Source organism: Pteropus medius, unplaced genomic scaffold (assembly GCF_902729225.1).
Source record: "Pteropus medius unplaced genomic scaffold, Ma_sr-lr_union100, whole genome shotgun sequence".
In the NCBI taxonomy this organism is placed as follows: Eukaryota; Metazoa; Chordata; class Mammalia; order Chiroptera; family Pteropodidae; genus Pteropus; species Pteropus medius.
In genome coordinates, this window is record NW_024349519.1 from 9,510,836 (window position 1) to 9,526,358 (window position 15,523).

The following is a 15,523-nucleotide window of genomic DNA, read 5'->3' on the forward strand; positions in this document are numbered from 1 at the left end:
ATCAATCAACTTACAAGAAAATGTCAAAAATTAAATTGCTACATGTGCGCGTGTGTGTGTGTTTAAGCATGCTATGTTCTAAGTATGGTTCTAAGTGTGAGCGAACCATTTAAGCTTGGATTTTGGCCTCTTCCATTCCAAGATCTTTCATGGAATCCAAACAGTCCAGAGATGTAATTTATTACCTAGATCCTAAGTTCCTTCAAACATTTTTTGAGCACCTACTACATAATAGGAACTAACCTAGTGGTAAGTATTTAGTGGTGAATAAGACAAAATCCCTGTGTTTGGTAGTATCTAGCTGGTATAAACAAACAGAAATCTAAGGTACTACGAGATTTCAAGTCTAAAATGACCCAAGCAATGGAGATACCTTCATAACTGTCTCAATTTTGTCAAGGCATATAAAGCATGGCTAACTTTGGACCAGTCCAGTCCACTGAAAGGAGGCCTCCACTAAACTGGTACTAATCCATACTCAACGTTGTTAGAGTTGAACATGACTGGAGATTTATAGGGACAATCATTAGCAACATGGGACAATTATATAAGTATCCTTTGTTCTTGTAAGTTATGAGATACTTTTTATTAAAATTTTGACTTCTAAGTATATCTTTTCTAATTATTACTTTTCCTAATTTTGTTATACTTAGATGATGTGACAAAAAATACTTGGTTTCGTCATTTCTAAAAGGAACCTTGAATAGAAAAACATGAAAAGTGGTCCATTACATAGTTTCAGAAAATATCCAGTCTATAAACTGTGTTCATAGCTGAGACACTGTTGAGCAATTGATGGTCATGTGCTTTAAATGGCAAAAAACCTAAACTGAAATGAATAGCTTCCTAAAAGATAGATTATATAATTTAAGTGTCAAATTATGACATTTCTAGTCACAAAACTACATTAATATGAACTTTATTAGTTCAGCTATAATGGTCATTCTAATAATAGATAAGGAAAGGAGATGGGTTGATAAAATTTACCCATTTAGCAAACTAAGTACAGTATAAAGTATAAACTTGTAAACACAGTATAAATTAAAGGGGCAATGTAAATTAAAATATTAAGGTACAAACTTTCAGTTATAAGATAAATAAGTCCTAGGGATATAATATACAACATGGTGACTTTAGTTAACAATAGTGTTTTCTGTATTTGAAAGTTGCTAAGAAAGTAGATCTTAAACGTTCTCATCACAAGAAGGAAAAAAATTTTAACTGTGTGGTGGTAGATGTTAACTAAACTTATTGTAGTAATCATTTCATAATATATACACAAATTGAATTATGTTGTACACCTAAAACTAATGATGTTATATGTCAGTTATAGCTCAATAAAATATATAAATACGTAGATTAAACATTGCATAGTAAAAGTTGAAAGTCATTGAAATAAACAGTTTTCAAGTTTCTAAAACACTTTAAAGCATTTAATTCGATATTGATAGAAAAAAAAACAAAACGTATCCCCTATCTCGTACCTTACCCAAAAATCAGTTCTAACATCAATGAGATTTAATATGAAAGATAAAACAATAAAGCTTCTAAGTGGTAACAGAAGGATATCTTCATGACCTATAATAGGGAAAGATTTCTCAAAAGTGGACACAAAAAGCACTAACCATAAAATAGATATTTTATAAATTGAAATTTATGCTTACAATTAAAATTAATAACTTATGCTATTATGCTATCAAAAGACAAATCACAGAATAAGAAAAGATTTTTTGTAACATACATGAGTAACAAAGGTTGGTATCTAGAAAATATAAAAACTTCAAGTTAACAAAAAGACAACCCAGACAAATAGACAAGATACTTGAACAGGTACTTCATAAAAGATAATATAGAAATGGCCAGTACACATTGAAAGACATATTCAACTTCATTAGTAATCATGACAATATGAATGAGAAGTACTGTTTGCATACAGTTGACCAACTAATTAATGGTCATTCTCACATATTTTCTGAAGCTGGAATATAAAATCTCTGTTTGGCCAATTTGATTGTTCATTTTTCTTACTGAGCAAATTTTAAAGACCATTCCACTTCAGATTTACTTATTTCCCTCAGTGAATCAGAATAAGAGTATGCTGTGCTCACCCATGGTTGAACAAACATCATTTGAAGATCCAGAGTTCATCTAACCTTGCATGTTTCCAGTAATTATTTTATATACTAACATAAAAGCTCTTTATTGTATATGAGAACGTATCATCAAATGGTATAATATGATATATATATATATATCATATTATACCATTTGATGATATATATATATATATATATAAAGCAAGGGTTTTCAGATAATCTTATGTTTTAAAAGAAAACATTTTAAGAAATAAATATTTTGTGACTTTTTAATTTATCTTCTCATCAAGAACCTTCTCAGGTGATAGTAAGTCTTCAGGAAAAGTTGATAGCATTTTTATTTACATAGTTCATTTCAAGAAACATTTATATGGGACCTATCATGTTGTAGGCACCATACAGGCACTGAGGTGGTAGGGGGAAGATAGATGAGATGCATTTACATCTTTTCAAGGAGATTATGTTCTAATAGGAGAGATATGCAGTTTGGTACAGTTGTGACCTAAAGAATTAAGGCATAATGGTAAGAAAAGAGAGGAAGGAAGACCCAGGCTATGAAGGAGTGTATGTGCCATAGTAAGACATTTCGACATCATTCTGAAAGCAATCGGGAGTCATTACAAAATTTAACTTGAGGTAGAACATAATCAGATTAAATTTTAGAAGGATCATTCTGGTATAAGGCTTAGAAATCCTGGTGTTGAAGAAATAGCAAGCCAACTAGCAGCTTTTGTTCCTACTAAAAATTGGAGACCATACATTTGCAGAAATAGCAACCTGCAAATGCACTATTTAGCGATATTTGGTGACCAAGTTTAAACTCAATTTTGCAGTTTTAATGTGCAGGTGGAAAATAAGCTAACGATGATAAGAGAGTTAAGGATATTAGAAAGATAGTGTTTGATGTGATGGTTCATATACCCCAATCCAAATAAGAAAGAAAGTTAAGACAGTATAGAATTGATAATTTGAGATGTGGGGAGTAAAGATAAAGAGACTGGAATTCTTGATGAGGCTGAAAAAGATATATGGTAGGAATGAGGAAGAGGAGCAAGGAGAACAAGAAATTGTGTTCAGAGTCTAACATTAGAGTTTAAGTTTTCAAAGTCAAGGTATTTCTGGGTGAATACAGGTTCTGTGTGACCGTGGAAGTGAAAGGCTGATGTACGGAAGAAACGGAGGTCAGTTCCTTTTAGGAAGTCTAAGAACTGTGAGGTGTTATTAATGTGGTCATCCACAAAGGGTTGGAGGAAAAAAAGACACTGTGCCAGGCTCCAGAGCCTGCAGTGGGTGTTGGGAAAGAAACAATAGGCTTGAGATGACAGACAATACTACAAGGATGATAGAGCTTTTGGCAGTGACTCAGAAGTACAGAGTTTTTTGTAGGAGGGAAGACAAATATCTAGACGGGCCATTCTATCTGGGAAAAGAGAGAAATGCTAACCCTACCCCCGTGCCAAGATACAGGAGTTGTACAGAATAAATAGCCTCCTCTCTGGATGGCTAGAGGGAAGGATTCTTCTCAGAGGAGAGTAAATAGTCTAATAGAATGCTTTGCAAATTAGTGAAAGTCCAAGTGTAACTTGTTTACATACAATAAAACAAACATTCTAAAATAGTGGTTATTAAACTTCTTTGAGTATCTCGTAGAAATTATGAACCCTTCCCTGAGAAAGTTTATTATAAACACAAAGGCAATTTTAAAGAGCTCCTATCCCAACCCTGAAACCTATCCTGGACCCTATATTAAGAGCTCCTATTCTAAAATGTATAGTGGAGAATGTAAGAAAGAGACAATCTGCAGGCAGTAGGGGGGAAACAAGCAGTGTTTCAATAAGATAAATAGAGAAGATAGACACCCTGAAGAATAGTCATGAATTATAGGAATTTCTGGCATGGTGGCCTCAAATTAGTTTCACCAATTAGCAATTAACAAAGCAAGCTAAGGCCCCAGTATTGTTGGGGGTTTGTTGACTCTAGGAAGGGTCTACCTGGAACTCATACGCCCTGAGAGTAGGTGCCCAGTGTTCACATGCTGCTGGTACATGATACAGAGTATAGAATTACAAATAACCTAACTAGCCATCCATTCCTTTTTTAAAAAACCTAATATCTCTTTCAGAATACAGTGACTTTTCGGAGATGAGTGAGTTTATTAAAACATGTGAAATGCCAAAATTGGAACAAGAAGAAACAAGAAAGATGAATAAGTCAACAACCAGTAAATACACTGAAATAATAATCAAAGACATCTCAAAGACATCTTCCTTTAGAATTTTTCTTAGCTCAGTTGGCTTTACAGCTAAATTCTACCAGAACCACAAAGTTGGAATTATTCTTGCATTACACAAATAGTTCAAGAAAACAAGAAAGGGCAAACACTACCCAACTAATCTGATGACATTGGTGTGAATTTAATTCTACAACTTTGATTCTAAAACATTGTCCTTATCATATTCTTTTCATAGTGATAAACTGAAAATGTGAATAAAGAACAAACTGGTGAATAGAAAGGAAAGGAAAAGACAGGTTCATTTTATTTATAAACAGATGTAGTAGTTAACCAAATCCAGTATTGTATTTAAATACACTGTATAAACTGTTTTTATCCAGTAATTAAACTGAAAACCTAATAAAAATTTAATGGAAATATCTTTAGACTGATTTCATCACAGTTCTAGTTTTTAATACATCTTGTTCAATCTCTAGTAATCTACTGAAACTTAATATTACCCTGAAGTCAAATGCAGTAATATTGATAGGACATGTCTCACCAAACAGATGCCGATGTCAGTAGCTCAGGCAGTTGTCCAGAAGGAAAATGGCCTTCAACACACCCGGAAGATGCTACATGTTGGTGATCCAAGTGTGAAAAAGACTGCAGTCTCTCTGCTGAGGAATTTGTCTCGCAATCTTTATCTGCACAATGACATTGGTGAGTCAGTAAAAATGTCGATATAATGTATGCATATTGAAAGTACAAATGCAGTAGAACATTGTCTTTATCTCATTCTTTTTACGATGATGAACTGAAAATGTGAATAAAGAACCAATTGGGTCTCAAATAGGATTTTACTTAATATTTACATTTTTTTTTGTTTTGATTACTACAGAAGAGAAATTTTAGACTGTACTAATAATTAACACGTAGCTATCTTTCAGAATGTTCTCTGCATGGCCTGCTGAGCATCACTCTTCTAAAACACACACACATGCACGCACGCACGCACGCACGTAGTGGTTGTTTGCTTTAGAAGCTTGGCAATTGTTGGACTAAAAACATATGGATAGACCGATAATCACTTTTAAAAAAGGACAAAAAGGAGTCATTGAATATAGCAGACTTGGCATAGATGGTTTGAGAATAAATATGAAATATATTTCCCCCTTTATTTGAGTCTGTGTTATTGACAATGGTGATATCATGTTATACCTAGCAAATAACAATTTTTCATTTATTTGCTTTATACCTAGAAATATCTGATAAATGTTTGCAAATCAAGCCAAAAACTATAAAATGAGACAAAAGGGAAAATAATAACTGAAATTAATCATGATCCACAAAGTAGTCATTTCTGAGAACTTGAAATTCAGTTCTCCACAAAGTTGCACTAAAACTATAAACAGATTTTTATGTTTATTTTTTTAATGGATTGGATTTTTCTGAAACTGCACACACGCACACCACCACCACCACCACCACCACCACTCCCCACCAGAGATACTGAGGTCCAGGGTTATGTTTTAATAATGTCATTTCCAAAGACAGCCAGCAGCACAACATTGGACAGGTGGTTTCATGCCCATTATAAATATAAAGAGCCTGGCAGTTTTCCAGTGAATCTGAAAGAAGCCTTGCTATAGGCACTGTCATCATTATGAAAGTGTTCTCCCCATTGTTTTCTGAGGACGTTTGTGCTGCACTTTCATCGGGTGTATTATCCTTCAACTTTTTTATCTTTTCCCAAGTGAGATGTTGACTCCATCTTTTAAAACATTGATAATGAAAATAACTGCACTCGCCTTCAGGGCAGAAATACTGTGGTCTCAGATCCTGTAGTCCTCCAGCTATTGGGAAGGTAAAGCTGTATAGCTCCACGTTTCTATAAGATGATATCACTGATAAACCTCTCCTCATTTTAAGGACAGTAGTGAGAAGAGGCTTCAGCAAGACAAATGCAGTTTTAAATTCTAAATTGGCTTTATGTCAAATACATAAATTGAGTATAAAGACCTGTCTTGATTCCACATATTAATAACCAGGAATAAATGAAATTCAGTTTGAAATACGTGCTTTGTGTTCTTATGAGAGACTTCTGGGCCAGGTAAAACTTGTCATGTACTGGAATGAGGTCATCACATTTTACTTAACTTTATAGTAATAAACTTAAAACTTATATTTTCTTAAAAATTTGAAGATAGGCAACTTAATGTGGTGACAGAATAATAGATCTCATGCAGAAGACATGGCGCTGCTTCATGCAATGCTGCTTTGCCACCCATGTCACCTTGGTTTGTCATTTAACTGCTCTAAACAGAGTGAAATTAATAATAACTAACAGTGTTTTCCCCGGGATCAGATGACATAATGTACAGCATTTGCAAGCACCAGGAAGTATTTGGATGCATCCCTATATTCTCAATTCACGTAAACTCATTGTTACAGATGTTTTCAGAGATCCAGCTCATGTCTTGGCTTTTTAAGGCATTGAGTTTAGGCCATTACTGCATCCTGTGGAGAGATTGATTGGGCATTTTCTGTTGTGATTGTCACAGACTTATTTCTGTGTCATTGTCCTAAATTCAGTGGAAGGAAAATTAATTCTGTGGTTTAACTTATTAAAAAGAAGAAGCTTTCCAATAATAACTCGTATCTATTGAGACCTTCCTATATGCAGGGTACTATGATACAGTTAACATGTACTAACTTACTTAATCCCTCAAAACAACTCTGTGAAGTAGAAACTTTTATTACCCCATTTTACAAATTTGGAAAATGCAGCAAAGAGAAGTTAAATCACTTGCCCAAACCACCCAGCCATTAACTGGCAAAGACAGGACTGAAACTAAAGAAGCGTGGCTTCAGAGGTTGAGATCTGAGCTCTTAACACTATGATGCAATGCTTAAACAATAGTAAAAAACAAAGTGGCCTTTGAGCAGGAGGTATGTCTTTTCTGTCAGTTAGGTACAAGTAGTATCAAAGGACAACATATCATTGAGTATCTTTTATGAGTACCTCTCCGTTTTAAGCATAGTGATCAATGTTGGAAATCCAGAAATGAATACAGTAATTGTCCTCAGAGGACAAGGACCCCACCGAAATTCAGAGGGGCATGTAACCCAACATCATAGAGAGAGAAGTGTAGTTCCAGGTGCCACATGAACTCAGATGAAGAAATAATAAAATTAAGCAGAAATATTTGTTGCACAACCATAATAAATACAACGCTGTATTAAAGAGCTGTGAGGAGCAACAAAAGCAAGAGAAGCATGCTATCCTTTAAGTAGAGTCCAAAGTACCTTGAGAAAAAGAAGAAAACATACATGAAAAGAATTATTGCAAAAAAAAATCAAATACAAATTCATATTGCTCACAATATATATACCATAGGACAAATTATAATGAAATCACCAGTTATTAATATCTCTCCCTATTACTATAAAAGAAAACCAAACTAAAACCATATTATTAAGAACTTATATACATAGTGAAAAAATATCTTTAAAAGTGTCTTTCTCTTTTTTTAATAATAGTATTATTTGTGCATTAAAAAAACTTTGGGCAGTACAGATAATTTTTAAAAAATATTTTTAAGTCACCATCAATACTATTGTAGAAAATCAACTCCTATTAATATTTTAGTGTATTTCTTCCAAAATTTCTTATGTTTATTTTCTCTCCTAATGTTATAATACTATATAATCTTTATATAAACAAGTATATGATTTTTTTACATAAAATATTAACATAAATATTTTCTCGTTTACATGTTTCATAGACATGTTTTAGGATGCATAATATTCTTTGCAGGTGTATTTTAATTAATTATATGTTATTATCGGGGTATTTAGGCTTTTTATAAAGCTTTTTTCATTTTTAAAGTTATGTCAGGATGAATTAGCAGAAGTAAAATTATTGAATCAAATGTGAAAATTTTTTAAATTCTTGACATGTCTGTCAAATTGCTTTCTGAAATGATTTCCAATATACTGAGCACAGAGCATCATCTTTTTAAAAATCCTTTTAAATTTTAAATACCAGAGAGGTTACATTTTTTCATATGCCTGTTAACCAGTTGTGTTTCCTTTCTAAAATGTCTTTTGCTGAAATGTATTGGGATCTTGAGATTAAGAAACACTCTTTTAAATCAAAGTGTTTTTTTTTTTCTTCTTTCATTTCGTAGCCAGAGAAACTCTACCTGATTTGGTTTCCATAATTCCCGACACAGTCCCAAGTACTGACCTTCTCATAGAAACTACAGCCTCTGCCTGTTACACGTTGAACAATTTAATCCAGAATAGTTACCAGAATGCCCGGGATCTTCTAAACACCGGAGGCCTGCAGAAAATTATGACCATCAGCGCAGGCGATGCGTAAGTCCTTTAGCATCTGCCCATCGGCTGTCTCTCCTTTCCTCAACACCACTCTCATATGTAAATTTAGTTTTGAACTTTCAGGCATTGGGCACCCTGGGCCACAGGGTCAAAAGCAAGATTGTAAAGCTGGGCCAGATCATCTCCTCCAATCCTTGGTGATCAAGCTAGTGGATCTTCCAAGCCAAATACTTGCCCGTTCTCTCCTAAAATATTCAGAGATAGTCAAACTCCATAGCTTCTCTGGGTAGTGCATTCCAGCATTTTATTGACCTGATGAATTAATTTGTTTCCCAGAACTGCAGCTGTGAGTTAAGAACAGCAGAGTGTAGTCAAGGTTGGGAGTTCTGTGGACAGAGAAGGCCCTTTTCTCACTTAAATTTGTGGAGCCAGGGTCACCCCCACATGGCTTAGAAGCAGTGATAGCACAAGAAGTGGGAGGCAGCATAGCAAGTTCTTTCCTAGTTTTCTCTGTCACATCTATTTTACCTCAGTCTTTTCAAGAATATAAGGTCTAATGCATATATGTCATCTCACATCCCTATTTCTGTCTTTAAATTTCTCCATTTAAAAAAAGAAGGTGAGGAAGAGAGTTAAAAACTTTGTGTAACCAAATTATTACTATTAGTTAATTTAGAGCAATGGGACCCAAAGGGGGCATGAAGATTATTATCTTTTTCTTTTATACAATTCTCATTTGTTTGACTTGTTAAATGCAAGTTCCTTTTGTAAATAACCAAAAAAAGAAATGTTATATCCCAGTTCTAATCAGTTGCAAACCAAAGGGATTTCACCTGTAGTAGACAGATGTGTGCTTGGCCACACAGGGAAACATAGGAGTCTGTGGTATCCTGGAATGAACTCACATGCCCTCGCCACAACCCCACCCAGTGTAGAACCCTTATGCTCTACAGCCCCACTCTGGCAAAGCTCATGGGGAAGGAAGACCGCATTCAGAGTAATATGATTAAAAAGAGCACTGAGTAGAATGTTGGTTTCCCAAGAACAGATAGTATTCACCTGTCCCAGAGCCTGGCAGATAGCAGTTGCTCAGTCTTTGTGGAAAGAATGAATTATTGCTGCAAAAGAGAAATAACTGTTCTAAGTAGTCGTCTAACCTTCTAAGCAATTCTCCATAAGACCATATGATTTTATTATTTGAATATTCAGATCTAACAAGCACAGGGGAATACATCTCACTTTTGAAAACTTCTTATAGCTTAGCAACATACAGGATGTACTATTTTTATAATTCATGGGTGTCAAGCCAAATAAAGAGATAAACTGAGGAAAAGTCAAATTACCAGAATTTGAGTTTATTCAGGAATAGCAGAGGCATTGCAATTCAGGAAGCACGTGCTGTGGCAGGCTACAAGGGAATCCTCTGAGGGTTTGAAGTGGGCTGTATTTATGGGCAAGGATGTATGTATGGGGCATGCCCACACAAAATTTAAGCAGTAAGTTCATTGGCTTGAGGATGGGGAGAAATCCTCAGCAGATGTTCATTGGTCAGGACATAGTCTCTGTCTTCTGTAAATCAGGCACTTATAAGGAATCAGCCTCTCCCTTCTGAACTTTCCTTTTGAGGAAGCATGCATGACATTCTCCATTTCATATCCTCCAGTTCCATTTTACATTGAAATCCTTTCACATGGGCTAGCCTGGGAACCAGTGATCATTTACAACATTTTATCTTTGAGTAAATGAGTTCCAAATGTCAAAAAAAAAAAAAAAAAAAAAAAAAAAAAACCTATAGGCAGACTATAAATATAACACCGTTGTGAGGAGGAGGACAAATAATTCTCCCTCTACCCTTCTAGGTGCTTGGCTGAGACACCCCTGTTATAAAAAAAGACATATTCACAGGAGAAAAACAGAAATTTAATGACATGTATACTTCCTATATACATGGAAGAGACCCAGGAAAGCTGAGTAGCTCCTCAGTGTGGTCTGAGGTTAAAAAACACTTCTAGTTAGAGACAAAAGAAGTTGTTGGAGGTAGAGTGAGGCTATTAATGGGAGGTTACCAGGAAAAGCACAGTAAACTAGGGTAAGATTGTTATGCAGATTTAAGTCCTTACCTTCTCCATTATAAGAATTTCTAAAGATTTGGAGTCATCCTTTACTTCCTGGTCCAGAGGGGAAGACAATTCTTGTACATGAGGATTTCCCTTATAAATGTAAATGTCTCTTATGCAAGGATAACTTTTACTGGGTTTTCAGAGCTTTTCCAATATCTTAAAAATAATCACCCTAAAATAATTTTTATGCTGAAGAGGCATATTTTAGGTTGGTATAATCTGCTCCCATTCACTTGCTATTTAAGAACATTTTAAATATTAGAGACCCATAGCTTTCATGGTTTTATTAGTACTTCAATTATAAGCAAACTACTTTGAGGAGTCCATGAGGTACTAAAAAAATTTGGAGCTGGTAATTTGACTTACCCCCTGCAAGGCTGGTATGGAAGAGTCTTTTAGCTAATGCAGGAACCCAGAATGCACGACCTTTTCCATACAACTTAACATTCTCTATTCTTGGTTGCATGTTTGGAAACACCTATGATAGGTGCCGCGTCCTCTTTCTACCCTACTGCGTAACAAGGTCCGGAGATGGGGACAGAAGCTTCAAGGAATGCATCATCAAGAACGAGGACATGGCATGTGTTTAGGGATAATTGGTTTCTTAGGAACGATCCTATTAATAGGGGGAATTTGGGTAGCACAAATTCTAGTAAGTGTAAACGCTGTACAAGTGGATTTCCTCAAAATTGGCTCTGAGGAAAACATAGTAAATTCCCTGCATATGGAATCAGCTCCAGTCACCCTGACGTGTCCAGAATGCATAAACCCTTTATTTGAACAATTATTAAGAGAAATTCCTTTTGACGCGCCTCTTAAAGATGTTATGAATAAATTACAACAAGCTGAATTACTAGAACCAGCTTATACTCCTGTTTCCACGCAGTTAGTAGAAAAATTAGTAAAGGATAAGAAATTTACTCATAAGCCTGTGCCTACTATGGAAGGACCTCCTTTTGTGGCCTACTGGATAAATGGAAAACTCTGGTATTCACCTAGGGAGGCTAATAGTATGAAAAGATTACCTGATCCTCCTTTGCCTTATACAGGAGCTTATAATGAAGATAGCATATGTATGGTGAATAAAGATGGAATTCATATACCTTATAGTAGTTTAAGTTTTATAGAAAGGCTGGCTAGGTCAGGACCTCCTTGCTGCTTAAAAAACAAAGGAATAAAAACTTAGCTTACGAAAGCAGCTTTGTAAAACTGATTTTTATAAATATTTTCCTCAATACTGCACCAAGGAAGCTTTTAAACAGCTATGAGAAAGGTTCAGCTTGAACTTAGATAATAGCATAAACAAAATAGCAATTAAAAGATTTCTTCAGGCAGAAAGAAGAACAATGTCTGCCCACAAGCCAATATTTGCTGTTATGAATACCTCTATCTATCACCTTTACTTAAGTCAAACTGTATCTTATGTAATAAATATAAGAATTAAAAGTTTAGATTGTTCCATCAGGTAGTTCTGTTCTAATAATTGAGAAAAGAATGTACTAGTTAATCATGAATATTAATAATAATATACTCTATAAGATTTTCTGCTTCGCTTAACCACAGAAATTTAACTCCCTGCTATCTTAACCACAAAGTATAATCAAATGCCAAAATGGAAAGTATAAAAATTATACTCAAATCACAATAAAACAGAACATGAGTTGTGTAGTCGACTGTCTCCCGCGCCGACGCCTTGCCCACCTTCGGGGCCCCCTGGATCCTGTCGTGGCTGGACCGCAGCAGATAGGAAAAATAAAGGATTTGTTTCTTTGTTAAAAGAAAAAATTAGCCATGTAGTAGTTCAAGTGATAGAAAGAGATTAAAGAAAGCATTTTCTCCTTGGCCAGAAACAGGAAATTTAGGACAAATATAAAAGCAGAACATCAGAAACTAAATATAATGTCAAATTTGGTGGCAACTTGGATTTAAAACTGGGACACATTCTCCATTTGCTCTATACAAAAAAAAAAAAAAATAAATTTTGAAACTTTTAACTAATGCTCTAACAAAAATGTGTTTTATTAACTTGAAAAATTACTCATACCTTCATAGAGTCACTAAGTCTATTTTTCCAGTTATACTTCCTTGCTTTTGCATTTCTATAAATATGTATTGTAAACGTACAAATATATATTCTATAAATAGACAATAGAAATATACAGAATAAATTGTATTCTATAAATAAATTTAAGGATTTGTAACATATCTAAGGATATATTCCTTATAAATATCAGGAATTTGCTCTATAGACTACCTATTAGTTGGCACTGTGCTAGTGGTTTAAAAAGATTTTTTTAAATAATTGTTTCAAGTGGTCACTGGTCTCTTTAAATTCCCGTTTAATTCTCTTGTCATTGTGAGTGGCCAGATATAATGGATAGTTACAGAGCAACAGTGATTAAAGAAGATTCAGGGACCGTCCAGAGGCCACATCCAGAATCCTCACAGGTTCTCACTGATCTCGGAATGTCCTTTTCTTCTTTTCAGCTACGCATCTAACAAAGCAAGTAAAGCTGCTTCTGTTCTCCTATATTCTCTGTGGATGCACACGGAGCTCCACAATGCCTACAAGAAGGTAAGAGCGCTGAAAAGGCGTATGTCATAGTTAACAGAGCCAGATCATAATGGCCCCACTTGACTCACTCTGGTTAGAAATCACTAAGAACTGCATTTTCTTGTTTGAAAATGTTGACACATTTCACATTTTTGTCTGCTTATTCCGAAGGCTCAGTTTAAGAAGACAGATTTTGTCAACAGCCGGACTGCCAAAGCCTACCATTCCCTTAAAGACTGAGGAAAATGAAAAGGTGCTCTCAGAAATACCAACTTCACCATTCTCAGCCACAAAAAAAAGCCCCAAAGGAAAACACCTATTTTTCTACTTCCTCGTCCAAGAAACCTGAAAAAAAGCATGCCCTATTTTTATTCTTTTCTATTTCCAGACTCCAGAAGACAAATAATCAGAATACAATTTTATTAATCTTCCAGAAGATTTTTACAAGTTTGCCACCTGGCAACAGGCTCAGTTTTACTCTCTGCAAATAGTAGTGATCAGGGCTTACAGTGCACAGCTTCCTGGAACCAAAATGTTAATATGTGGAATGGACATTAACAGAATAAATGAGGAAAGAAGCTGTTATGATATTGCTAGGATTTTAAAAGTATAATTTACACTTATATTTTCTGTCACTCATGTTTTGTCACTCATATGCACATTGCTTCACCATCGAGCCATGAGTATATTCTTCTGCAGTGTTAAAACAGAATGGAAATGAGAAATATTTGCTGAGCTGTTCAGGAGAAAATTTAATGGCAAAACTATATGTTTGTTTTTTTACTTTGTGCTTGTTTTCATCCCCTTGAATTTCTCTGATTTTAAATGAACTTAAGAAATTTAGATCACCGAGCATGCATGACTATAAGAAAAAAAATTGAAAGATAGTGATTAAAGCAGATTTAAAATCTTTTCCACAGAGAAAGACAACAAAGGTTATGAAATTTAGTGTTTCCTATAAACACTGAGTAAATGAGATTTTCGCACAAAGAAATACTTTACCTGTAACAACAGCATTAAATGTAAATCTCTTCTGAACAGTAGCATTCAATGTAATCTATTTCCTGGACTTTTGCAGCCATTGCAAAGGGCTGGTGGAAAAGGATGAACTTTACATTTAGCGACAGAAGGAACCAAGACCTTTCAAACTGTTGGGCCAGTCCAGGGCTCTGAAAACACAGCTTAGTTTAATGAATTACATTGTCAACTTTTCCCAACATTTAAAAAATAGCACAGAGCCACTATATCTCATGTGCTCTTCCTCAAACCATTATTTCAAGCCAAGGAAACTCTAGAGAAGAAAAATGAAGAAGTTATATTGAGAAAAAAAAAATGTGTGTAGGCACCTGAAAGTGATATGAGAAATACCAGTGTTTAAAAGTTGACAACATCATCTATTGAAGCAAATCTATTAAGCGTTATTTTAACTGAGTTGTTGTTAATACCATTCATATAGAAATAGTCTTCTCAACTACAATTCTATTGTATTTTGCTTTTTTAAAAAATCTGGCAACGTTTATTATAAGAAAGAAGGAAAATAATCCTCCTTTTGGCCAGAAAAGTGTAATAGAAAATAAATTCCCATTTTCAATTTGAGTGTGTACATGTCTTTATTATATTTAGAACTTGAAATTTTTTCAATTTTAAAAGCTCAATGAAGAAGACTTAGGTTACTAACTAATTTAAATAATTATTTAGATGCCAGTTTTTAAAATACTAAAAAGAAAAAGTTTTCCAGAGTTTTGATGATAAACATTTAGAGTATATTTATTTCTCTAGATAAATTATGTATGTCGAAGTTTCTGTGTTTTTTTTAAGGCATTTGTAGAGTTTTCAATAATATTAAACACAAAATGAGGCAAAAATAACATTGCCTGCATTGATATCTGTGTATATCTGATTTATCTGTGTATGTTAGTATATGCGGTATGATTGACATGACATTTGAGGATTTGACCTTATAATTAAAGTCCTAAATTCCCTAATTAGAATCCTAAATTCTCTACCAAGAACATTTCCTGTAAGAAAGATAGGACTAGCTAGTGACTAAAACATATAAAAATGGAAAGACATACAAATGCATTAGCTATTGTTAGATTTTAGTAAATGGAGTGAAAGATAATTTGATCCCTATGTTTTACCTTGTCACTCTGTTTACAAAAACCTCACTACTTTGCTACCTCTAAACACTTCTAAG

At 34.4% G+C, this 15,523-nt stretch overlaps 1 protein-coding gene across 1 annotated transcript in view; it reads left to right on the top strand.

Annotated features, from left to right (window-relative positions):
* Positions 1-15,209, top strand: part of PKP2 (plakophilin 2) — a 77,663-nt gene extending 62,454 nt beyond the window's left edge. Inside the window, exons 10-13 of the mRNA XM_039882329.1 lie at positions 4,878-5,031; positions 8,502-8,691; positions 13,260-13,347; positions 13,498-15,209. Of these exons, the coding sequence (XP_039738263.1) occupies positions 4,878-5,031; positions 8,502-8,691; positions 13,260-13,347; positions 13,498-13,566 (501 nt within the window). The 3' untranslated portion in view covers positions 13,567-15,209. The remainder of the gene's footprint in view (positions 1-4,877; positions 5,032-8,501; positions 8,692-13,259; positions 13,348-13,497) is intronic.
* The last annotated feature ends 314 nt before the right edge of the window (positions 15,210-15,523 follow it).